The 25,837-nt window shown below is 43.2% G+C and overlaps 1 protein-coding gene and 1 long non-coding RNA gene across 5 annotated transcripts in view; one reads left to right on the forward strand and one right to left on the reverse strand.

Annotated features, from left to right (window-relative positions):
• LOC118393132 (adhesion G-protein coupled receptor D1) overlaps positions 1-25,837 on the reverse strand; it is a 63,497-nt gene that overhangs the window by 16,531 nt on the left and 21,129 nt on the right. For all 4 annotated transcript variants that reach the window (XM_035785476.2, XM_035785477.1, XM_035785474.1 and 1 more), the window contains 5 exons: positions 25,453-25,560; positions 23,491-23,566; positions 22,125-22,266; positions 5,679-5,752; positions 3,774-3,897 (listed from right to left, as the gene is read on the reverse strand). In XM_035785476.2, the coding sequence (XP_035641369.1) occupies positions 3,774-3,897; positions 5,679-5,752; positions 22,125-22,266; positions 23,491-23,566; positions 25,453-25,560 (524 nt within the window). The remainder of the gene's footprint in view (positions 1-3,773; positions 3,898-5,678; positions 5,753-22,124; positions 22,267-23,490; positions 23,567-25,452; positions 25,561-25,837) is intronic.
• LOC127907255 (uncharacterized) lies at positions 3,906-4,973 on the forward strand. The gene is made up of 4 exons (XR_008063903.1): positions 3,906-4,241; positions 4,447-4,480; positions 4,719-4,752; positions 4,787-4,973. It is a non-coding gene; the product is annotated as an uncharacterized LOC127907255 (long non-coding RNA).

Here is a 25,837-nt window from a genome sequence, read left to right on the forward strand (position 1 = left end):
TTGTTATCACGTCGGCCCCAACGATGTTAGGATGAAACAGTCAGAGGTCACCAAGCGCAACATAGCTTCAGCATGTAAATCAGCAAGAAAGATGTGTCGGCATCGAGTAATTGTCTCTGGGCCCCTCCCATTTAGGGGGAGTGATGAGCTCTACAGCAGAGTCTCACAACTCAACTGCTGGTTGAAAACTGTTTTCTGCCCCTCCCAAAAGATAGAATTTGTAGATAATTGGCCCTCTTTCTGGGACTCACCCACAAACAGGACCAAGCCTGGCCTGAGGAGTGACGGAGTCCATCCTAGCTGGAGGAGTGCTCTCATCTTATCTACGAACATAGACAGGACTCTAACTCCCCTAGCTCCACAATGAAATAGGGTGCAGGCCAGGCAGCAGGCTGTTAGCCAGCCTGCCAGCTTAGTGGAGTCTGCCACTAGCACAGTCAGTGTAGTCAACTCAGCTATCCCCATTGAGACCATGTCTGTGCCTCAATGTTCGCCTTAGCAATCTCACTAGAATAAAGACCTCCTTCATTCCTACCATTATTGAAAGAGATCGTGATACCTCACATCTCAAAATAGGGCTACTTAATGTTAGATCCCTCACTTCCAAGGCAGTTATAGTCAATGAACTAATAACTGATCATAATCTTGATTTCATTGGCCTGACTGAAACATGGCTTAACCCTGATGAATTTACTGTGTTAAATGAGGCTTCACCTCCTGGTTACACTAGTGACCATATTCCCCGCGTATCCCGCAAAGGTGGAGGTGTTGCTAACATTTACGATAGCAAATTTCAATTTACAAAACAAAATGTTTTCGTCTTTTGAGCTTCTAGTCATGAAATCTGTGCAGCCTTCTCAATCACTTTTTATAGCTACTGTTTACAGGCCTCCTGGGCCATATACAGCGTTCCTCACTGAGTTCCCTGAATTTCTATCGGACCTTGTAGTCATAGCATATAAATATTCAAATTTTTGGTGACTTCAATATTCACATGGAGAAGTCCACAGACCCACTCCAAAAGGCTTTCGGAGCCATCATCGATTCAGTGGGTTTTGTCCAACATGTCTCCGGACCGATTCACTGCCACAGTCATACTCTGGACCTAGTTTTGTCCCATGGAATAAATGTTGTGGATCTTAATGTTTTTCCTCATAATCCTGGACTATCGGACCACCATTTTATTACGTTTGCAATCGCAACAAATAATCTGCTCAGACCCCAAGGAGCATCAAAAGTCGTGCTATAAATTCTCAGACAACCCAAAGATTCCTTGATGCCCTTCCAGACTCCCTCTGCCTACTCCTCTTTAAATCTTCATATTCCTCCAAAGCTCAATTGTCCTGAGTCTGCACAACTCTGCCAGGACCTAGGATCAAGGGAGACACTCAACTGTTTCTCTTTACACAATGATGAAAATAATCATGGCCTCTAAAACTTCAAGCTGCATAACGGACCCTATTCCAACTAAACTACTGAAAGAGCTGGTTCCTGTGCTTGGCCCTCCTATGTTGAACATAATAAACGGCTAAAACTCACTAAAAGTGGCAGTAATAAAGCCTCTCTTGAAAAAGCCAAACCTTGACCCAGAAAATATAAAAAACTATCGGCCTATATCGAATCTCCCATTCTTCTCAAAAATGTTAGAAAAATCTGTTGCGCAGCAACTCACTGCCTTCCTGAAGACAAGCAATGTATACGAAATGCTTCAGTCTGGTTTTAGACCCCATCATAGCACTGAGACTGCACCTTTGAAGGTGGTACATGACCTTTTAATGGCGTCAGACCGAGGCTCTGCATCTGTCCTCGTGGTCCTAGACCTTAGTGCTGCTTTTGATACCATCAATCACCACATTCTTTTGGAGAGATTGGAAACCCAAATTGGTCTACACGGACAAGTTCTGGCCTGATTTAGATCTTATCTGTCAGAAAGATATCAGTTTGTCTCTGTGAATGGTTTGTCCTCTGACAATCAACTGTAAATTTCCGTGTTCCTCAAGGTTACGTTTTAGGACCACTATTGTTTTTACTATATATTTTACCTCTTGGGGATGTCATTCGAAAACATAATGTTAACTTTCACTGCTATGCGGATGACACACAGCTGTACATTTCAATGAAACATGGTGAAGCCCCAAAATTGCCCTCGCTGGAAGCCAGTGTTTCAGTCATAAGGAAGTGGATGGCTGCAAACGTTCTACTTTTAAACTCGGACAAAACATAGATGCTTGTTCTAGGTCCCAAGAAACAAAGAGATCGTCTATTGAATCTGACAATTAATCTTGATGGTTGTACAGTCGTCTCAAATAAAACTGTGAAAGACCTCGGCGTTACTCTGGACTCTGATCTATCTTTTGACAAACATATCAAGACTCTTTCAAGGACAGATTTTTTCCATCTACGTAACATTGCAAAAATCAGAAATGTTCTGTCCAAAAAGGATGCAGAAAAATGTATCCATGCTTTTGTTACTTCTAGGTTAGACTACTGCAATGCTCTACTTTCCGGCTACCTGGATAAAGCACTACATACACTTCAGTTAGTGCTAAATACGACTGCTAGAATCCTGACTAGAACCCCAAAATTTGATCATATTACTCCAGTGCTAGCCTCCCTACACTGGCTTCCTGTTAAGGCAAGGGCTGATTTCAAGGTTTTACTGCTAACCTACAAAGCATTATATGAGCTTGCTTCGACCGATCTTTCCGATTTGGTCCTGCCGTACATACCTACACGCACGCTACGTCACAAGACGCAGGCCTCCAAATTGTCCCTAGAATTTCTAAGCAAACAGCTGGAGGTAGGGCTTTCTCCTATAGAGCTCCATTTTTTGGAATGGTCGCTTACCCATGTGAGTGACGCAGACTCGGTCTCAACCTTTAAGTCTTTACTGAAGACTCATCTCTTCAGTAGGTCCTATGATTGAGTGAAGTCTGGCCCAGAAGTGTGAAGGTGAACGGAAAGGCGCTGGAGCAACGAACCGGAGTATTTCTCCTGTCTTATCCAATGTCCTGTGTGAATATAAGTATGCTCTCTCTAATTCTCTCTTTCTCTCTCTCGGAGGACCTAAGCCCTACGACCATGCCTCAGGACAACCTGGCATGATGACTCCTTTTTGTCCCCAGTCCACCTGGCCGTGCAGCTGCTCCAGTTTCAACCCTGACCTGTTCACTGTGATTACTATTATTTGACCATGCTGGTCATTTATGAACATTTGAACATCTTGGCCATGTTCTGTTATAATCTCCACCCGGCACAGCCAGAAGAGGACATGCCACCCCTCATAGCCTGGTTGCTCTTTAGGTTTCTTCCTAGGTTTTGGCCTTTCTAGGGAGATTGTCCTAGCCACTGTGCTTCTACACCTGCATTGATTGCTGTTTGGGGTTTTAGGCTGAGTTTCTGTACAGCATTTTGATATATCAGCTGATGTTAGAAGGGCTATATAAATCCCTTTCATTTGATGTCAAGGTTCAAAGGACCACACCTCATTATGGTAGTCCGCAGCATTGTCCTATTAAAGCAATAGTGAAACCAACATTGTTACTCTGGACCCATAAATGACCTACAGAAGAGGAATGCTGAAAACTCTAACAGAACCAGGACCTCTGGAAGGGGAGGGGGAAGTTACTGTGTGGTGAACCACAGACCCCTGTCCAAATATACATAAATCACATACTGTGGTGCACTGATGGATAAACAAGAACAAAGAGGGACATACACACAGCGAGCATCTGCATGGGACATGTTGTGGAGGAGAGGAGAGGGGATCTTACCTCCATGGGCACCACCTGCATGAGGATGGCGAAGTTGGTGAGATGATTACACAGACACACCGAGTAGGACATGTTCCCTTCGGACCGCACACAGCCCTCATTGGACCAAACACCCTCCTTTGAACTGACAGAAGATAGACAGTCAGCCAGCCAGTCAGTCAGGTAGAGGACGGTGACACAGGAGACAGCCAGTCAGGTAGAGGACGGAGACACAGGAGACAGCCAGTCAGGTAAAGGACGGAGATACAGGAGACAGCCAGTCAGGTAAAGGACGGAGATACAGGAGACAGCCAGTCAGGTAGAGGACGGAGATACAGGAGACAGCCAGTCAGGTAAAGGACGGAGATACAGGAGACAGCCAGTCAGGTAAAGGACGGAGATACAGGAGACAGCCAGTCAGGTAAAGGACGGAGATACAGGAGACAGCCAGTCAGGTAGAGGACGGAGATACAGGAGACAGCCAGTCAGGTAGAGGACGGCGATACAGGAGACAACCAGTCAGGTAAAGGACGGCGACACAGGAGCCAGCCAGTCAGGTAAAGGACGGAGATACAGGAGACAACCAGTCAGGTAAAGGACGGCGACACAGGAGCCAGCCAGTCAGCGTAAAGGACGGAGATACAGGAGACAGCCAGTCAGGTAAAGGACGGAGATACAGGAGACAGCCAGTCAGGTAGAGGACGGAGATACAGGAGACAGCCAGTCAGGTAAAGGACGGAAACACAGGAGACAGACAGTCAGGTAGAGGACGGCAACACAGGAGACAGCCAGTCAGGTAAAGGACGGAGATACAGGAGACAGACAGTCAGGTAAAGGACGGAGATACAGGAGACAGACAGTCAGGTAGAGGACGGAGATACAGGAGACAGCCAGTCAGGTAAAGGACGGTGATACAGGAGACAGACAGTCAGGTAGAGGACGGAGATACAGGAGACAGACAGTCAGGTAGAGGACGGAGACACAGGAGACAGCCAGTCAGGTAAAGGACGGAGATACAGGAGACAGACAGTCAGGTAGAGGACGGAGATACAGGAGACAGACAGTCAGGTAGAGGACGGAGATACAGGAGACAGCCAGTCAGGTAAAGGACGGAGATACAGGAGACAGACAGTCGGGTAGAGGACGGAGATACAGGAGACAGACAGTCAGGTAGAGGACGGAGACACAGGAGACAGCCAGTCAGGTAAAGGACGGAGATACAGGAGACAGACAGTCAGCTAGAGGACTGAGACACAGGAGACAGACAGTCAGGTAGAGGACGGAGACACAGGAGACAGACAGACAGTCAGGTAGAGGACGGAGACACAGGAGACAGCCAGTCAGGTAAAGGACGGCGACACACACAGTGACATATCGACGCACAATAAGCTCAGACAGAGATAGGCACACAAACATGCCTGTCACCATAATAGCAATGATAAATCTACAATCCACACTCCCTAAGCCTGATTATAAAGGTTATGTGGGAGGCCCATTAACACATATGTTTTGCTGAATTTCATTTTTAAAAGGGCTGTTAAGTATTTCAATGTTTTTCATGAAGCACAAGGGGAGAGTAAGCATTATAAGTCTAAATGAAACACTAACAATTCACACTGATTTATAGTTTTTAAATCAAATGTCAATGTTTTTAAAGAAGGTTGCTGCACCCCCTTACTCAAGATATCTATTCATTCTATGCATCATGGATGTAATGTATATGATTATGATTCATACTCAAGACTAGACGATATGTTTTCCTATATATAGGACACATTATAGTAAAGCTCCTTATACATTTAGCCTATGGCAACACACTCGTCTCCTTGGGATTCCTAATTCCCTAATATCCACATACCGTACTGTTACGTCACAATTTCATTAACATAGCTCTAGCCATATCTTAGTGTGAATATGTAAACCAACCTGTAGTCGAGGAAGGCACAGTAGAGGTACACTTTGTTGCTCTGGTTTAAGGCTTGACCCTGCTGATCCCTGTTCTGAAAAAAGAAAGCAAGGTCGTCATTTCACGGTTACCGCTCTAGGCTACTTCCCAAACCTCTATTGTGAGGTACACTCTTAGAAAAAAGGGTTCTATAAGGGTTATGTGGCTGTCCCCATAGGATAACCCTTTTGGTTCTAGGTAGAACCTTTTTTCCCACTGGGCACAAACGTTGATTCAACATAATTTCATTGGAATGACGTGGAAACCAAGTTCTGCCCAGAAGGTTGTTTCCAGGTAGAATTACTTTGTGTTCCATTTAAACCCCCTGTGGAAAAGGTTCTACATGGAACCAAATGGGTTCTACATGGAACAAAAAGTGGTTCTTTGTGGACTTTTTGATTCTAGATAGAACCTTTTTTCCCCCTAAGAGAGTAGGCATGTGACATTTTGATATCCCTTTGGCATTTTTCTCGTCACAATATACTGAAGAATATACCAAAGAAGGCCATCATCTTATATTTCTAAACAGAAAAAGAACTTGATGAAACACAATTCCAGGTCTCCCTTGAAAAAGTGGTTATTTTATGAATGGGACAACCGGGTAAAAGAAAGGTTGAATAGAAAATAATTGACTTGATTGTATTAGTAGTCTGTGTGATGGCCACACTAGTGTTTGTTTACGCCCATAACCCAGAGCAACCTGTTAGGAAAATGCATGTTACTGTAATCATCATGACAGTGGTATGGAACCCTTTGGAAATGAGCAGCTCTCTCCAGCTGGCTTTCTGTGACTCCAGTTGGCTTCCCCTTCATCCATAAGCTTAACAAGACCATTAGAGCTGGCTCAGTGCGCTCCAAAAATAGCAATCTCTTTTTCAATTTGGAAGAATGAACCACCTATTTGCTTTTTGTTTTGTGAAATCAAGTAACAATTCTCTCTCCACTCGTGCTGAGAAACCATTAAACATCTAAAGAAGACATCAGAATAATTCGCTAGAGCATAACAACGGCTCAGCCGCACAGCAAAGTGGATTATTGTATTGTGTGAGACTCCTTACTGTCTTAAAGCATTTTATTTTATTATAACTCACTTTTTCCATGTAATTCCTTAAATCAAATTTGGAGTCCCCAGAGACAGTGAGCTAATGGTTGAAGTAGTAGGAATGTGGTAATTAGGGCCTGGCCATGGTTTCAGGTTCAACTTAACACTCCGTCCAATCTTTCCTCAACACAAAGCAAAGCTTTCATAGGCTGGCGTGGTGTAACATCTACAGCAGACCCACCTCTCCTTATTCCCTGGGCCTTAATGGAGAAATTATATCAGAGTATGTTGAGATGGATCTTCTGGAAAAAGTGAGTGAGAGGGAGAGTGAAGGTGACAGTGAGGCTCGATGTCTTGTGCATGTGTCTATTTCCTGGCCCTAGAATAGGCTGTCTGCTAAATATTATGTTAGATATGGCCCAAATTCAGTGTGTTGCTCACCTAAACATTGTGCTAGGGATATGTACAGATAGGACAGTGTGTTCCATAGAGCAGCACACATGCACCCCATCAGCATGGGCAACGTCTGTCTTTGACAAGGTGCTGAATAACTCACTGGTTCTTGTCAGGAGTAAATAGAAGCAGATGGGAGAGTGAGGTACAACTATGATCCATTCACAGCCCAGGAAGAGAAATAACAATTACAGACTGCCATCAGGCATCCCTTTAACTCTGGAACATTTGTTCTCTACTATCGCTGAAACTTTGATGATGCTATTATGTTACAGATGGGACGGGGGACTCATTTTCCACATTGAGAGAATACAGGGAGGGAAAATGTTACACACTCTGACCAGACACACATTGAAGAGCACACTGACAAAATGGACAGTCACAGATGTGAGAAGTGGTATTATTCAGTGCCCTGCTCCCTCCCTGTCTCTCCCTGGTGCCCTGCTCCCTCCCCGTCTCTCCCTGCTGCCCTGCTCCCAACCCCGTCTCTCCCTGGTGCCCAGCTCCCTCCCCATCTCTCCCTGGAGCCCTGCTCCCTCCCCGTCTCTCCCTGGTGCCCTGCTCCCTCCCCGTCTCTCCCTGGTGCCCTGCTCCCTCCCCGTCTCTCCCTGGTGCCCTGCTCCCTCCCCGTCTCTCCCTTGTTCCCCACGATCCAGTCCAGCAGGCCAAATGGACCACAGCATAGCAGGTTAGTATCACAGTGACACATCACTGATCTGAGATCTGATATGAGATCCTTTCAGACTGGGACCCACTTTAAAATAATTGGTCTAAGCTAACCCCAGCACAGTTCGGGCTTAATGAACAGGTAATGTTGCTATGAAGGTCCATGGTGACAGACACACCATCTAATTTAGAGCATGTGGAGAAACCATCTGAGCAGCACCGGACAACACAACTGGCCCAGAGCAGAGTGAGGTCATGATGTCAGGGGAAATGCAAGGCTCGCAGCTGTGGTCTGGGCTGAGCCTCCAAGGTAGACACACAAAACAACTATGTAAGTGTTGATAAGTGTGAAGGGTGTGAAGAAAAGTGAAGTTGCCATTTTATGTTGATGGGGCGGGATACCGAGATCTGGAAGTCTAACAAGATCACTCAAGTTATATTGAAATATCCTTGGTTGAAAAATAGTATGGCACGTTGTTGAATTTCTAGGAAGTGTCTCAAGATAATAGGAATTGTATTCTAACAAGTTTTACTTTACGAAATGACAAGTTGTATGAATATGGGGGAATGTTACTTAACAGTATGTGCCAAACCATCACTTTCTCTTTTGCACCAGGAAATTGAAAGGAAGTTCCATCTGAGTAACTCTGGGAAAGGGGAACAGAGCAAGGGAGAAAGAAAGTGAGGCGGGGGGGTGAGAGAGACCCTTAATGCAAAGCTCCTGGCAAGAGAAGGATAGCAATCGCCAGACCTCCATCTGCGATTGATCAGCGAGCTGGCCCAAATGTGTAAGTCTGTGTGGAGGGAGTGAGGGAGGGAGGGAGGGAGGAAGGGAGGGAGGGAGGGAGGGAGGGAGGGAGGGAGGGAGGGAGGGAGGGAGGGAGGGAGGGAGGGAGGGAGGGAGGGAGGGGGAGGGAGGGAGGGAGGGAGGTAGATAGAGAGAGACTCACCCACAGGGTTTGGATTGGGTGTGTACTGAGAGTTATTAAAAGACTCTGGCAATAAAGACTGCTTATTATAGTGGCAAAGACAACTGATACCAGCTTTGGCTTACTTAAAAAATATATTGGGTATCAGGGTTCTTAAAGGTTTTGGTGGGTTTATTTTCCCAGTTTATTTTCCCTAATTCTTGATGAATTAATCCACAGTTATTCAGCATTCCAGCCTTAATTGGAAGCTCCTGAAAGTCTACTCGACTTGCAATCACTAGCCTGCTCTCCCCTCCAAAGAAACACTCCCTCATTCTCTCATCCCCTTTTGTTTTAAAAGACATACAGCAGATCGATCAAAATGTGATCAATTATAATGCACAAGCTAGATATGTAAAACGAAGTCAATATGAAACAGAACATTCATTCTAGCCCTTTCCTTTCAGTACCTGCTAAAAGGGCCTGCTGTAGTACACTATGAATGTGTGGGTCAACTCTGGGAGAGACAGCAGCCACCACCGCTCCTACACTACTCCCTCTCCATTCCTCCGCTGCCCACAGTCCCTCTCATGCAGCCACTGCCGCCTCTCCAACACACAGCTTTATTAGCCTGTAAACTCAAGTCCTGCCTGTCTAAACCTTTTTTCTATTCTTTCAATTTTGACACTGAACAACACCGGCATTCCTTGTGAAATCACTCTTTCCATTTCTTCACCTCATACCGTCAGTGTGATGCTTGAGTGAAGAGGAGAATGGGGAGAGGGATGGGGAGGGGGGGTAGGTTTTTTATGTATGTATTAATGTTTAACTACAGACCCCAGTGCCCCCTCTCCTCTCCGCTGGTCCTCCCACGCCAGACCCACGTCGGACAGGACTAATAAATCACAGCTGGAGCCAGGGCCCAATCAGCACTAGTGCAGAATGGCGTGAGAAAGCTCACAGGCCTCCAAGAGACCCGATAACACTTTCACTCCGTATCAGAGCCGCTCCCCAGAACCCTATTGACTGGTGTGGCGTCACCTTGGACCGGACTGATACGGCACTGCCAGTTAGCTCTGGAAGGAAATTACCTAAGTAGATGTTTGGTGAGGGTCTGAGCATACAGGTGCAAGGCCAGATTCACTGACCATTCATTCAGACCTGTTTGGCCTCCCCTGTGAACAATGCTAATAGCCATAAGACAAAGTCATTATGGATCATTATGACTGGTGACAGCGTCAATGAATGACCTATAGTTTTAGGCATTCACAGCAATAGGGTTCATGACATTGTTTTTCTTTTTCTGCTCATAAAACAGGCATCCTCCATGTGAGGTAAATGGTCAAAGGTGTCTACTGTTGTGTTAGAGATCTGACAGTAAGTGACTGCTGTTCTACTACAGTGTTACTAATACACAATACCTGTTGTTACCATGGCACCATGACCAGGACGGTGAAATGTGGGGGAGCTGACAGTACTATACTGCTGCTGACACAATTCCCCTTCTGAGACTTTAATCAGACTAGATGTCTCTCTCTCTCCTCTTGCTGGCTAAAACCGTTGGGAAAGCAGAAGGGTCAATCACAAATCATTTAGCTACCCCTGAGCAGTGGAGGCACGCCACTGGAGGCCATTTTTGGAGTGGAGTTAGACAGACAGTAAAGAGCAGAGTGAACAATGACGGGAAAGGTCTTCCACATACTGTTTGAGCAGTTTCCCTCTCTCCTAGTTTGGAAGGTGAAGTATCCACCAGCTCCCAAAGACATAAAAATTCCAAAAATAGTCAGTCACTTTTGGGCTGAATCTATCCTCAGGCTCAAAACAGACCAGTAATAGCATATTTACCTCTTTTCTGGTAATGGTTACAGACAAAAACTCATGTGTGAGGTATGCAACTTCTAAATATACAGTGCATTCGGAAAGTATTCAGACCCCTTGACTTTTTCCATATTTTGTTACATTACAGCCTTATTCTAAAATGGATTAACAGTTTTTTCCCCCTCACCAATCTACACACAATACCACATAATGACAAAGCAAAGACCCTTTGCTCAATACTTTGTTGAAGCACCTTGGGCAGTGATTACAGCCTCTAGTCTTCTTCGGTATGATGCTACAAGCTTGGCACACCGACATTTGGGGATTTTCTCCCATTCTTCTCTGAAGATCTTCTCAAGCTCTGTCAGGTTGGATGGGGAGTGCTGAGTACCAGGCAGCTGCACAGCTATTTTCAGGTCTCTCCTAGGGCTGTTGCTGGGACCGTATTACCGCCACACCAGCGGTCTCGATTCATGAAGTCAATCAAATTCCACGTGACCATTTAGTCACGGTAATTAGGCTTCTCCAAGCTCTGATGCTGCTGATGGTCATTAGTAGTCTACCAAACTTGCTAACTGCCTGGTACTCCGCACTCTATTGTCCCTCTAATCACTCTGACATCAATGCAAATGTGATCAAAAGTCGAATCAAACACTTCAAGAGAGCCCGTGAGCTCATGTTGCACAAAATGTATATAGGCTATGCAATTGCGCAAGAAAACCGAGTGATGACCTCTATTAACTTCTTGCTGACAGGGGGGCAGTATTGAGTAGTTTGGATGAATAAGGTGCCCAAAGTAAACTGCCTTCTACTCTGTCCCAGATGCTAATATATGCATATTATTAGTAGTATTGGATGGAAAACACTCTGTTTGAATGATGTCTGGGTATAACAGAACTCATATGGCAGGCGAAAACCTGAGAAAAATCCAACCAGGAAGTGGGAAATCTGAGGCTTGTAGTTTTTTAACTCAGCCCCTATTATAGATACAGTGGGATATTGGTTATGTTGCACTTCCTAAGGATTCCACTAGTTGTCAACAGTCTTTAGAACTTTGTTTGAGGATTCTACTGTGAAGGGGGGCTGGATGAGAGAGGAATGAGTCAGGTGTCTGGCAGATTGCCACAGGCTCTGTGGCGCGGTCATGACAGAGTTAGCTCTCGTTCCATTGCTTTTCTACAGACATAGGAATTCTCCGGTTGGAACATTATTGAAGATTTATGATAAAAACATCCTAAAGATTGATTCTATACTTAGTTTGACAAGTTTCTACGGGCTGTAACTGAACATTCCGTCCGAAGTTCGGCGAGACCTGAACGCACTTTTGGATTTGTTTACCAAACACCCTAACAAAAGAAGCTATTTGGACATAAATTATGGACATTATCGAACAAAACAAACATTTATCAGATGTGGAACTGCGATATTCCTGGGAGTGCATTCTGATGAAGATCATCAAAGATAAGTTAATATTTATGATGCTATTTATGACTAATGTTGACTACCCAATATGGCGGATATCTTTTTGGCTGCTTTGTTGTCTGAAAGCTGTACTCAGATTATTGCATGGTTTGCTTTTTCCGTAAAAGTTTTTTGAAATCTGACACAGCGGTTGCATTAACTTCTTGGATATAGGGGGCGCTATTTTAATTTTTGGATGAAAAACATTCCCGTTTTAAACAAGATATTTTGTCGCGAAAAGATGCTCGACTATGCATATAATTGACAGCTTTGGAAAGAAAACACTCTGATGTTTCCAAAACTGCAAAGATATTGTCTGTGAGTGCCACAGAACTGATGTTACAGGCGAAACCCAGATAAAAATCAAATCAGGAAGTGACACATTTTTTGAAACCGCCTCATGCCAATGACTCCTTATATGGCTGTGAATGGGCCACGAATGAGCTTAGGCTTTCTATCGCTTCCCCAAGGTGTCGACAGCATTGTGACGTATTTGTAGGCATATCATTGGAAGATTGACCATAAGAGACTACATCTACCAGGTGGTCACTTGGTGTCCTCCGTTGCAATTATTGCGTAATCTCCAGCTGCAGTATTTTTCTGTTTGCTTCTGATGAGAAACCAACTGTCACGACTGATATATTATCGAAAAGATATGTGAAAAACACTTTGAGGATTGATTCCAAACAACGTTTGCCATGTTTCTGTCGATATTATGGAGCTAATTTGGAAAAAAGTTTGGCGTTGTAATGACTGCATTTTTCGGTCTTTTTCTTAGCCAAACGTGATGAACAAAACGGAGCTATTTCCCCAACACAAATAATATTTTTGGAAAAAATGAACATTTGCTATCTAACTGAGAGTCTCGTCATTGAAATCATCCGAAGTACTTCAAAGGTAAATGATTTTATTTGAATGTTTTTCTTGTTTTTGTGAAAATGTTGCCTGCTGAATGCTAGGCTTAATGCTATGCTAGGCTATCAATACTCTTACACAAATGCTTGTGTAGCTTTGGTTGAAAAGCTGAAAAGCATATTTTGAAAATCTGAGATGACAGTGTTGTTAACAAAAGGCTAAGCTTGTGTTTCAATATATTTATTTAATTTCATTTGCGATTATCATGAATAGGAAACGTTGCGTTATGGTAATGCACTTGAGGCTATGATTACGCTCCCGGATACGGGATTGCTCGTCGCTAGAGGTTAAGGAAAAGTATATCTCTAATTCCATGTATAACAGTTGTATTTTCATCAATATTTATAATGAGTATTTCTGTAAATAGCTCTCTTCACAATCACTGCATGTTTTAGAACTACTGAACGTAACGCGCCAATGTAAAATGAGATTTTTTTATATAAATATGCACTTTATCGAACAAAACATACATGTATTGTGTAACGTGAAGTCCTATGAGTGTCATCTGATTAAGATCATCAAAGGTTAGTGATTCATTTTACCTCTTTGTGCTTTTTGTGACTCCTCTCTTTGGCTGGAAAAATGTCTGTGTTTTTCTGTGAGTTGGTGGTGAACTAACATAATCGTTTGTGGTGCTTTCACTGTAAAGCATTTTTTAAATCAGACACTGTGGCTGGATTAACGAGAATGTCACCTTTAAAATGGTGTAAAATACTTGTATGCTTGAGGAATTTTAATTATGTGATTTTTGTTGTTTTGAATTTGGCGTCCTGCACTGGCTGTTGGTGAGGTGGGACGCTACTGTCCCACATATCCCAGTTAAAAAGAGGAGGATCGCATAAGCTTTCTATAGGCTAAGCCTACTATATCTATTTCTCAACTTTCCTAATATTAAGCAACTATTAAGCACAATGCTTATCTTTACAACAGGAGTATAGCCTACCTGGCTGGCGTGAAAATGAACCTCCATTCACTATTTAAGGGCAGAGACTACATGTTTTTTCCCCCTGCTCCTGTTTCGAGACAGGTGCATGATAATGGTCCATTCTAAATCAAAATCAACTTCACAGATATATTATTTAGTATATGTAAAGACAAGATAAAATCAAGAATAATCTGATGGGTGACAATATTATCCTATCACTTGTGAAAGATATATTATAACTTGTGAATGATGCCCTGCATAAAGCAAGAAACAATGCCTTTTTTTTGCAACATTTTCTAATCATAGTCGCACACCTCATGTAGCCTAGCCCATAGGCCTATATGTTTTGATAAGGTTAGTATTACAACTAAAGTGGCCAAATATCTTCTTTAAAGCACATTAATCTGCTTTACAATATCTTCAATATGCGCCTCGGAATTGGATAAGGACGCGCGCAGTTGCGTCGATGTGTCTGTCTTCACTTGTAGCCTGTGAGAAAGACCCGATCCGGTGATGGAGTGCCATGTGAGTGAGAGGTGCTTTCGGAGCATGTAGCACTCTGGGAGAAGGGCCGCAAAAGGCATGGATTTTTTTAGGCTGCATTATGGCCACACAAAGAGGATTCCACCGTGAAATTCAAGGCATTATCAAGTGCCTCTTGTGAATGAGAAACTGATGAATTGTTTATAGCCTGCGCAAAAAAACAAGCAGCGCACGTGCCTTTTATGCAACTTTTCAAATCATCATTAGAGTCACATCATGCTGTCACACCCAGATCTGTTTCACCTGTCTTTGTGCTTGTCTCCACCCCCTTCCAGGTGTCTCCCATTTGCCTCATTATCCCCTGTGCATTTATACCTGTGCTCTCTGTTTGTCTGTTGCCAGTTCGTCTTGTCAGGTCTTACCAGCGTACTTTCCCGTCTTCATGTTTCGCAAGTTCTGTTTCCTAGTTTTCCCCGGTTCTGACCATTCTGTCTGCCCTGACCCCGAGCCTGCCTGCCGCCCTGCACCTGCCTGACTCTGACCTGATTACAAACCTCTGCCTGCTCTGACCCCGAGCCTGCCTGCCTGACTCTGACCTGATTACAAACCTCTGCCTGCCCTGACCCCGAGCCTGCCTGCCTGACTCTGACCTGATCACAAACCTCTGCCTGACCTCGACCTGCCTATTGCCTGCCCCGTGTTTATGTTAAATTATATGAGAACTACAATCACAACTGAAGATATGACCCAGATGCGGATAGTACAGTTCTCAGACCATTTAATATAAACAAGGGGCAGGTCGAGGACCTGACAAGACAAACTGGCAACAGACAAACAGAGAACACAGGTACAAATACACATGGGATAATGGGGCAGATGGGAGACACCTGGAGGGGGGTGGAGACAAGCACAAAGACAGGTGAAGCAGATCAGGTTGTGACACATGCAGCCTTAGAATGTATTAAAAATCACAACATATAGCCCAACGTTTGTAGAAAAACCAAAGTTACATTAATAACTCTAAATTAAGCATATAGGAGTACCTATTTATTTGTTAACCGCCCGACACAGAATAGCCGCATGTTTGCACTCCCTCAAATAGTTTGGAGAAAATATCCTTTCTATTTAATTCAGCTTTGTTCAATTGTATTCGTCATACTATAAAATAATGCCACGGAAATCTAAGAAAATCTTATCTGCTAAATGAACTAGTGTAGTCCACAGCCATATGGCATAGCCACATCAGTACCTAACATAAGGACAACTCAGAGTATGCTATTCTGTTCTTCATATCATGTTTCTTTAGACCTCTCTAAATTAAATAATGGATTTGTTGTGAAGGTGTAGGCTATATTACATGGATATATTAGACTTTTTAAAATGTAGATGTTCCAAAGGTCTGCATCAGTGACTTGCCAGGAGATGCTAAATGTGGAAGCCAGAAGATGCTAAATGTGTTTATGTTAATTAACGGTCAATTACCCTTAGAACACTGCACCACTCGAGAGCAAGTGGCACAGCGGTCTAAGGCAATACATCTCAATACTAGAGGCATCACTACAGACCCTGGTTAGATTCCAGGCTGTGTCACAACCGTCCGTGATTGGGAGTACTATAGGGCGGCGTACAATTGGCCCAGCGTCATCCTGGTTAGGGTTTGGCCGGGGTAGGCTGTCATTGAAAATAAGCTCTGCCAGCTCTGCCAGGCTGACCATTGGGTTCTTGGTCACCTTCTGACCAAGAATAATGATGGAGGCCACTGTGTTCTTGGGGACCTTCAATGCTGCAGTAATTTGTTGGCACCCTCGACATCTGTCTTGGAGCTCTACGGACAATTCCTTCGACCTCATGGCTAGGTTTTGCTCTGACATGCACTGTAAACTGTGGGACCTTATACAGGTATGTGTCTTTCCAAATCATGTCCAATCAAATGAATTTACCACAGGTGGACTCAAGTTGTAGAAACATCTCAAGAATGATCAATGGAAACTAGATGTACCTGGGCTCAATGTAGTGTCTCATAGCAAAGGGTCTGATTACTTACAGTTGAAGTCGGGAGTTTACATTCACCTTAGTCAAATACATTTAAACTCAGTTTTTCACAATTCCTGACATTTAATCAAAGTAAAAATTCCCTGTATTAGGTCAGTTAGGATCACCATGTAACGGCGTTCGTCAGTTGAAGGAAAAGCGGACCAAAATGCAGCGTGGTGGTTACTCATGTTCTATAATAAAGAATAGACGATACATGAAATAACTTAAATATACAAAAACAACAAACGAAACGCGAAAACCTATTACAGCCTATCTGGTGAACACTACACAGAGACAGGAACAATCACCTGACTCTGATTGAGAACCGCCTCAGGCAGCCATAGACTAATTAGTCACCCCACAAAACCCCAAGACAAAAAACACACCACAATAACCCATGTCACACCCTGGCCTGACCAAATAAATAAAGAAAACACAAAATACTAAGACCAAGGCGTGACACACCACTTTATTTTAAGAATGTGAAATGTTAAAATAATAGTAGAGAGAATGACTTATTTCAGTTTTATTTCTTTCATCACATTCCCAGTGGGTCAGAAGTTTACATACACTCAATTAGTATTTGGTAGCATTGCCTTTAAATTGTTTAACTTAGCTCAAACATTTCGGGTAGCCTTCCACAAGCTTCCCACAATAAGTTAAGTGAATTTTGGCCCATTCCTCCTGACAGAGCTGGTGTAATTGAGTCAGGGTTGTAGGCCTCCTTGCTCGCTTGCTTTTCAGTTCTGCCCACACATTTTCTATGGGATTGAGGTCAGGGCTTTGTGATGGCCACTCCAGTACCATGACTTAGTTGTCCTTAAGCCATTTTGCCACAACCTTGGAAGTATGCTTGGGGTCATTGTCCATTTGCAAGACCCATTTGCGACCAAGCTTTAACTTCCTGACTGATGTCTTGAGATGTTGTTTCAATATATCCACATAATGTTCCTTCTCATGATGCCATCTATTTTGTGAAGTGCACCAGTCCCTCCTGCAGCAATGAACCCCCACAACATGATGCTCCCACCCCCGTGCTTCACGGTTGGGATGGTGTTCTTCGACTTGCAAGCCTCCCCCTTTTTCCTCCAACAAAGTCTGGCTTATTTATGGCGGTTTTGGAGCAGTGGATTCTTCCTTGCTGAGCCTTTCAGATTATGTTGATATAGGACTCGCTTTTACTGTGGATATAGATTATTATAGATTATGTAACTGTTTCCTCCAGCATCTTCACAGGGTCCTTTGCTGTTGATCTGGGATTGAGTTGCACTTTTCGCACCAAAGTACGTTAATCTCTAGGAGACAGAACGCGTCTCCTTCCAGAGTGGTATGACGGCTGCGTGGTCCCATGTGTTTATACTTGCGTACTATTATTTGTGCAGATGAACGTGGTACCCTCAGGCGTTTGGAAATTCCTCCCAAGGATGAACCATACTTGTGGAGGTCTACACATTTTATTTCTGAGGTCTTGGCTGATTTCTCTTGATTTTCCCATGATGTTAAGCAAAGAGGCACTGAGTTTGAAGGTAGGCCTTGAAACACATCCACAGGTACACCTCCAATTGACTCAAATTATGTCAATTAGCCTACCAGAAGCTTCTAAAGCCATGACATAATTTTCTGGAATTTTCCAAGCTGTTTAAAGGCACAGTCAAATTCTGAAACACTGGAATCGTGATACAGCGAATTATAAGTGAAATGATCTGTCTTAAATAAGCATGCCCCATTCAGAAAATGTCGAACCAGGAACAGATATAGCCCTTGGTTCACTCCAGACCTGACTGCCCTTGACCAGCACAAAAACGTCCTGTGGCGTACTGCATTAGAATCGAATTACCCCACGATATGCAACTTTTCAGGGAAGTTAGGAACCAATATACACAGGCAGTTAGGAAATCAAAAAGGCTAGCTTTTTCAAACATAAATTTGCATCCTGTAGCACAAACTCCAAAAAGTTTTGGGACACTGTAAAGTCCATGGAGAATAAGAGCACCTCCTCCCAGCTGCCCACTGCACTGAGGCTAGGAAACACTGTCACCACCAATAAATCCATAATAATTGAGAATTTCAATAAGCATTTTTCTACGGTTGGCCGGGCTTTCCACCTGGCCATCCCTACCCCGGTCAACAGCGCTGCAACCCCCCACAACAACTTGCCCAAGCCTACCCATTTCTCCTTCACCCAAATCCAGATAGCTGATGTTCTGAAAGAGTTGCAAAATCTGGACCCATACAAATCAGCTGGACTAGACAATCTGGACCCTCTCTTTTTAAAATGATCAGCCGAAATTGTTGCAACCCCTATTACTAGCCTGTTCAACCTCTCTTTTGTGTCGTCTGAGATCCCCAAAGATTGGAAAGCTGCCGCGGTCAAACCCCTCTTCAAAGGGGGAGACACTCTAGACCCAAACTGCTACAGACCTATCCTACCCTGCCTTTCTAAGGTTTTTGAAATCCAAGTTAACAAAAAGATCACCGACCATTTCGAATACCACCGTACCTTCTCCACTGTGCAATCCGGTTTCCGAGCTGGTCATGGGTGCAACACAGCCACGCTCAAGGTACTAAACGATATCATAACCGCCATTGATAAAAGACAGTACTGTGCAGCCGTCTTCATCAACCTGGCCAAGGCTTTCGACTGCCTCGCCTGGTTCACCAACTACTTTGCAGATAGAGTTCAGTGTGTCAAATCGGAGGGCCTGTTGTCCGGACTTTTGGCAGTCTCTATGGGAGTACCACAGGGTTCAATTCTCAGGCCGACTCTTTTCTCTGTATATATCAACGATGTCGCTCTTGGTGTGGGTGATTCCCTGATCCACCTCTACGCATACGACACCATTCTGTGTACATCTGGCCCTTCTTTGGACACTGTGTTAACTAACCTCCAAACCAGCTTCAATGCCATACAACACTCCTTACGTGGCCTCTAACTGCGCTTAAATGCAAGTAAAACTAAATGCATGTTCTTCAACCGATTGCTACCAGCACCTGCCCGCCCGTCCAGCATCACTACTCTGGACGGTTCTGACTTAGAATATGTGGACATCTACAAATACCTAGGTGTCTGGTTAGACTGTAAACTCTCCTTCCAGACTCACATTAAGCATATCCAATCCAAAATCAAATCTAGAATCGGCTTCCTATTTCGCAACAAAGCCTCCTTCATTCATGCTGCCAAATATACCCTCGTAAAACTGACTATCCTACCGATCCTTGACTTCGGCACTCTACTCAGCAAATTGGATGCAGTCTATCACAGTACCATCAGTTTTGTCACCAAAGCCCCATATACTACCCACCACTGCGACCTGTATGCTCTCGTTGGCTGGCCCTCGCTTCATATTCGTCGCCAAACTCACTGGTTCCGCCTTATCTCAGCTCACTGGTCACCATAGCAGCACCCACCCGTAGCACTCACTCCAGCAGGTATATTTGGTCACCCCCAAAGCCAATTCCTCCTTTGGCCGCCTTTCCTTCCAGTTCTCTGCTGCCAATGATTGGAACGAACTGCAAAAATCACTGAAGCTGGAGACTCGTATCTCTCTCCCTAACTTTAAGCACCAGCTGTCAGAGCAGCTCACAGATCACTGCACCTGTACATAGCCCATCTGTGAATAGCCCATCTAACTACCTCATCCCCATACTGTAATTTTTTATTTTTTATTTTTTTGCTCCTTTGCACCCCAGTATCTCTACTTGCATATTCATATTATGCACATCTTTCACTCCAGTGTTTAATTTCTCAATTGTAATTATTTTGCCACTATGGCCTATTTATTGCCTTACCTCCCTTATCTTACCTCATTTGCACACATTGTATATAGACTTTTTTTTCTATTGTGTTATTGATTGTATGTTTTGTTTATTCCATGTGTAACTGTGTTGTTGTTTGTGTTGCACTGCTTTGCTTTATCTTGGCCAGGTCGCAGTTGTAAATGAGAACTTGTTTTCAACTGGCCTACCTGGTTAAAAAAAGGTGAAATAAAATAAAAAAGTCTGTAAACAATTGTTAGAAAAATTACTTGTGTCATGCACAAAGTAGATGTCCTAACCAACTTGCCAAAACTAACGTTTGTTAACAAGAAATTTGTGGAGTGGTTGATAAACGAGTTTCAATGACTCCAACCTAGGTGTATGGAAACTTCTGACTTCAACTGTATGTAAATAAGGTATTTGCAAAAATGTCTAAAAACCTGTTTTCAATTTGTCATTAATGGGCATTGTGTGTGGATTAATAATAACATTCGTTTTATTTAATACATTTTAGAATAAGGCTGTAACGTAACAAAATGTGGAAAAAGTCAAGGGGTCTGAACACTTTCCGTATCCACTATAAGTCTCAGATACTGTATATTGTCTTATGTTAGGTGTTGACAACAAGTTAAAAACCCAAATCACATACTGTACGGTAATTCGTCATAAAAATGATGAAAGCAGCAGTGGTGCATATTTGTTGTCACTGGAGTTGAGGTCCAAACTATTCCAGACACAAGACCAATGTTGATTGGGGGGGATTTCTGTGAAAACCATTGATTTATCACTATTTTATTTTGGCACCATAACAATGAGCACTAAGGCAGTCTCAGTGACTGTAAATAGAAACACCTTGAATCAAGATGAAAGAGCAATGGAACACATCTCCAGCACTTCATAAGGGAAAGACATTCTCCCCTCTCCCGTAGTGTCTGCTAAAACAAACACAGTAATCATGTCACAGGAACGTGGCCAGATCACTGCAGCATAAACATTTATTTCCAGGGGGAAAATGAAGGCAAACAACACCCATTGCCATGGTTTCACAAAGCCACTTGGTTTTCATTTGTGCTCTTAAGAAAGATGGAAGAGAAAAAAACACCTTTGATGGCGATTCACTAGCAAGTGAATATTTTCTACTGAGCAGCTCACATGGCAGGAGAAGCACATTCTCTCCAAGTGTAATGGACGGCTGCTTACGTTAGCTGTTGATGGAAAAGTATCACATCTCATTTTTGGTTAAAAAAAATATTGGATAATATCTTGTGAGGTCATTTGGTCCTTATGCAACAATTGAATGTTTATGGAAAAAGTTTTTTTGAATAAGATGGATGGGATGACTCGATTATTCTTACTCTTTCTGTGTGTTGAAGAAGAGTGTTCTATGGATGGACTTTAGAGCTCTCCATTGCATTTCTGCATTTAGAGGGCTAACACTCGCCATACACGTCTTCTAAGTTAACTTTCATTATGGGTTTCAAATGTATTTCCCATGGAAAGCTGGCAACACTTTCTCCACTAAATCGCTGTCACAAAGCAGAAAGGCAAAAAATATGTTATTCATGAACTCAAATTATCGTTCCTTTAAAAGTACCCAAAGAATCACTTTTGTTTCAATAAAGAGGTCGGGAGAAATGAAAACCCAAATATATTTCCTTTTGCCCATCCTCTTTCCACAAGAAACACAGATCCTTTCACATACTGTGAGACAAAACAGCTGAGAATCATCTAAAAATCACACCCTTATTCCTTCTGATAAGGTAAGAATACTTCCCCCAACAACTGTGCTGCTTATTTCAGGAAAACTATTGCTAAGCAGTTTTTCAGCACAATTTTAAGTCCTTCACTAAGACAGAGATGAAAGGTTTCTTATGGCCAGTAAATTGGTAATCCATTGACATCGCTTGGTAATTCAATACACTGTGGAGTAATAGGTGATGTATTTGTGTTGGTGAAGTACTCTTACCAGGATGTGTGTGAGGACAATCTTGATGAGCGGAGACCCAGACAGGTTGACGGACAGGGCAGGCGATGGCTCCACCTTCAGTGAGATGAGGAAACTGGCCACCTGGATCTTATGGTCTTTGAAATCAGCTGCCTCGTTGATCCTGAGAGAGAGAGAGAGAGAGATGACACAGAATGTCACTCGAACACCAATAAGAGCTCTGCTAGGGTGTTTATCTACACAGTAGTGTCACAGAGGGCTCAGAACAGTATCATGGGAGTGGGACTCTGATACATCTGTCAACGTCATCAATCACAATGAAAACACAGCATCTCGTCAGGAGCTTTTCTAGGTCAACGTAAGTGACGGTAGAGGCAACACCCCCATATCATTGTGCAGACGGACATTCTCACCCACTGGGAAGTGAAACACAACCATTATGAACTAACCTCACCATCAATTGTAAAAGGAGCGTGTTGATCATTACCATCTGCTTTACTGAGAAACTCGTTTAGAACAAAGTATGTTGTTCTATATTGTTGCAGAAGCAGATTGATCCGAAGGGCCTTAAAACTTCCACATGTTACATTTAGAGCTGTATTTCTGAAGAGGCAGTCAAAGTTACATGCCGTATTGAGGGCCACAATATAGTCAGTCCAACTTATTGAGCAGAAAAGACACAATTATGCCATTGATAAAGTCTGCCAGTTACTACATGTTTTAAAGCAAACAAGATTGTTTAGGCCAAAACCACTTAATTACTTTAATCAAATTCCAAGTCATGCAAAGACTAAATGTCACAGCATTATCAAAATACGAATCCCCTATTGATGGGGAAAGAAGTATGGGGTCAAGTTCCTGTATGAAGTTAATGGCAGGGTGTATCAATCAGTGGAGGTTAAGTGGTGAGATGAGAGACAGCCTGGTGGGAGACTGATAAGGACTGGCCCCAGGCATGATCCGTTCTTGACGACAGGAAACAGGGGCGCCACTCCACCAGTGGAGACACACAGGAAGTGATCCTGGCTGACGCTCAGAGCGCTTAGTGCCATAACATCCCTTAGATTATCTGAGATCACTTCTTCTCAATGGCGGTAATTCATAATTGCGCGGCGTGCAAAGTAAACAATTTTGTTCATTGCGTACTTTTCGGACTAGTCTAATTCCAAACAGATGATTCGACAACCACAAGCCTTTTCAACTAAATTCTTATAAATGAGAATATGACATGATTTTTGCAGGCCCTGAATGAAGTTTGCTGTCTACTGTACTGTGTTTCGTAAGGATAACTTCATATGATACTAGTAAATGGTTCATAATTCATACACAGAGAGCATTCCTGTTTGGTATGATCATGGCTCTTTATGTGTCCTCACATCCCCCTTACCTGGTCCTGAGGGGGCTGATCCCTGTGTAGTAGTTGTGCATGTTGTGGTAGAACACACCCACAATGGTGGTTTGGGCTAAAAGGGAAAGAGGGAGACAGGGGAGACAGGGGGGTTAAAGAGGGGGAGGGAAGGAGAGGAGAGAGGGGTCAAAGGTGGAACACAGACCCACAGCATGGCTGAGAATGTGATGAGGCGCTGCTAAAATGCTCAAAGGGAGTGGAACTTAATTAACATGGCCTTGCTGCCGCAGGTTGGCATTCCCTGACTAATGGGAGAGCTGTATGCTCACACACGGGTGAGACGGATGCAAGTCACAGTGCCATGACTGAAACAGTACAGCAGGAGGCCTGTGGCCTGCTCCTATGTACTACCCCCTACCACCCAGTCCCACCTACAGTACAATGTGGTAGACAATAACAACTAGAGAGGGATGTGAAGTACTTGAGGGTGAAAGAATCCCTTTTTCATTCAATCAAATCCACCTCACTGAGTAAGAAGGTATTGAAAATACATAGGCCCATATTTGCATTCTAAATAGTAGGCATGCGAAAATATAAAGTAATAGTATGTCAAATTAGTATGTCAATAGTATGTCAAATTTAGAAAATTGCGTATGCTTTAAATGCCAGGATGTTATACTCATTTCAGCTTTTCATGTAGTAGAATTCGCTGCACACTTTTGAAGAAGAGAATTGTCTATCCAGACATGTGTTTGACAACAGCTGATAATCAGCTGATAATGAGACAAGGGTAGGTGCTATAAACAAATGAACGAATGTCGGGAATCAACGCAATTGCACATTAGATGAGGCATTCTCAGAATGGGGGAGCCTAGTATGTTGATATTTTGTACTAAACAGAACATTCTAAATAGTATGTAGTTCGATTAGAACACATATCATTTAATGTTGTAGGCAAGATAGATTTCAGACACGGCCATTGTATATGAAGGTAACCATTAAGTCAAGGTTTTTAATGTAATGCTCTTTGTATGTAATGTGTGTAATGCCCCTTACCAGACCTTTTGAGAGATCAGCTGGTGGCCAGTTTGCCTATAGACATAATACATCTACAACTTGTTATTAATACTTGGAAGTATCTCAGTCCAAGTGGGAAAAAATGTACTTTTTCTGCACTTAATTGGCTTATAAAGGCTCCACTTGGTGTCTTTAATACAGTATACCATGTGTCAGGATGCACAATGTTACATTAACTCAATCAAGGAGCTTAGGTTGTCAGCAGTAACATTTATATTCCATTTCTGATAATGGTGCTTTAATAGATTATTTCAATTATTATTTTAAATGTTAGTGTAGCAACACAGTGTGTTTGGGGGCCAGGAGGAGCCAAGTGGATCTGACCCGAACACAAGTCAAACAAACAGTTTTAACACTGCCATAATTACTGCCTAACCAGCACTCACAGCACAGATAAGAGTGAGTTAAGCAAATAAATGAGTTCACTGTGAGTTGAGGGATTTATTTTGTAATGGACAGTAAAGTGAATGACAAGTCTCCTTCTCTCTGACTCTCTCTGGTGTGTCTAAAGTAGTCACTGATACATCTAGTCATAAAAGTCACACAGCACTGTAGCTGTACTCCTGTACTTTAAAGCATCACGAGCAGTCCCACGATGGCTCTCTCACACACTATCTTTTGTGTTAAAGATCTTTAATCCTATCATCATAAAAAACTACAGCCCAATAACAAGGGCTTCCCAGCTGGGCAACTTTCTCTTGGCAGAAACAGTGTGCAGATCTAATGAGAAGTATTTATTAAATTCAATCCAAGGAAGCTATGTGCTGAGGAGAAGTAAGAGCTGGACACAAAAGAAAGATGAGCCTATGCTATATTCTAGCAGTGTAATATGCAAGACAAAATAGCAATTACTTTGAGAGAGTAAGTATGTAAATGTATTGTATGTTCGTAGAAAAATAGTGGAATGGGATGTAGGGAACTCACACTGCATGGTGAATGCCTCGCCAGGCACTGAGATGTAGTTCTTTCCTTGCGTGGGGAAGCGGTAGAGTGGAAGATTGTAGTTCTGTGGGATCTTCATTAGAGAGTAATCTGTTCGGGTCAGAGGTTAGAAACAGAGAGGGACTACTGCGAGTGGTTAACTAACTCCAACACCAGGCCTGGAGGGTTCTGACTGGGAGCCAAAGGCACAGTGTTATCTAGTGGTGATGATGATTTATGTGCAGATCAAAGATTTGACTTAGCCCCTGGGAGAGAGACGATGCAAGCTTGTCTACAGGCAAACAAAAATATTGTGCACAAATGGGGTCTGTTGAAAGGACCATGGTTATCTAAGCTTTGGGGGAACCCAGGAAATGCAAACGTGTAG

Source organism: Oncorhynchus keta, chromosome 14, assembly GCF_023373465.1.
Source record: "Oncorhynchus keta strain PuntledgeMale-10-30-2019 chromosome 14, Oket_V2, whole genome shotgun sequence".
Taxonomy (NCBI): domain Eukaryota; kingdom Metazoa; phylum Chordata; class Actinopteri; order Salmoniformes; family Salmonidae; genus Oncorhynchus; species Oncorhynchus keta.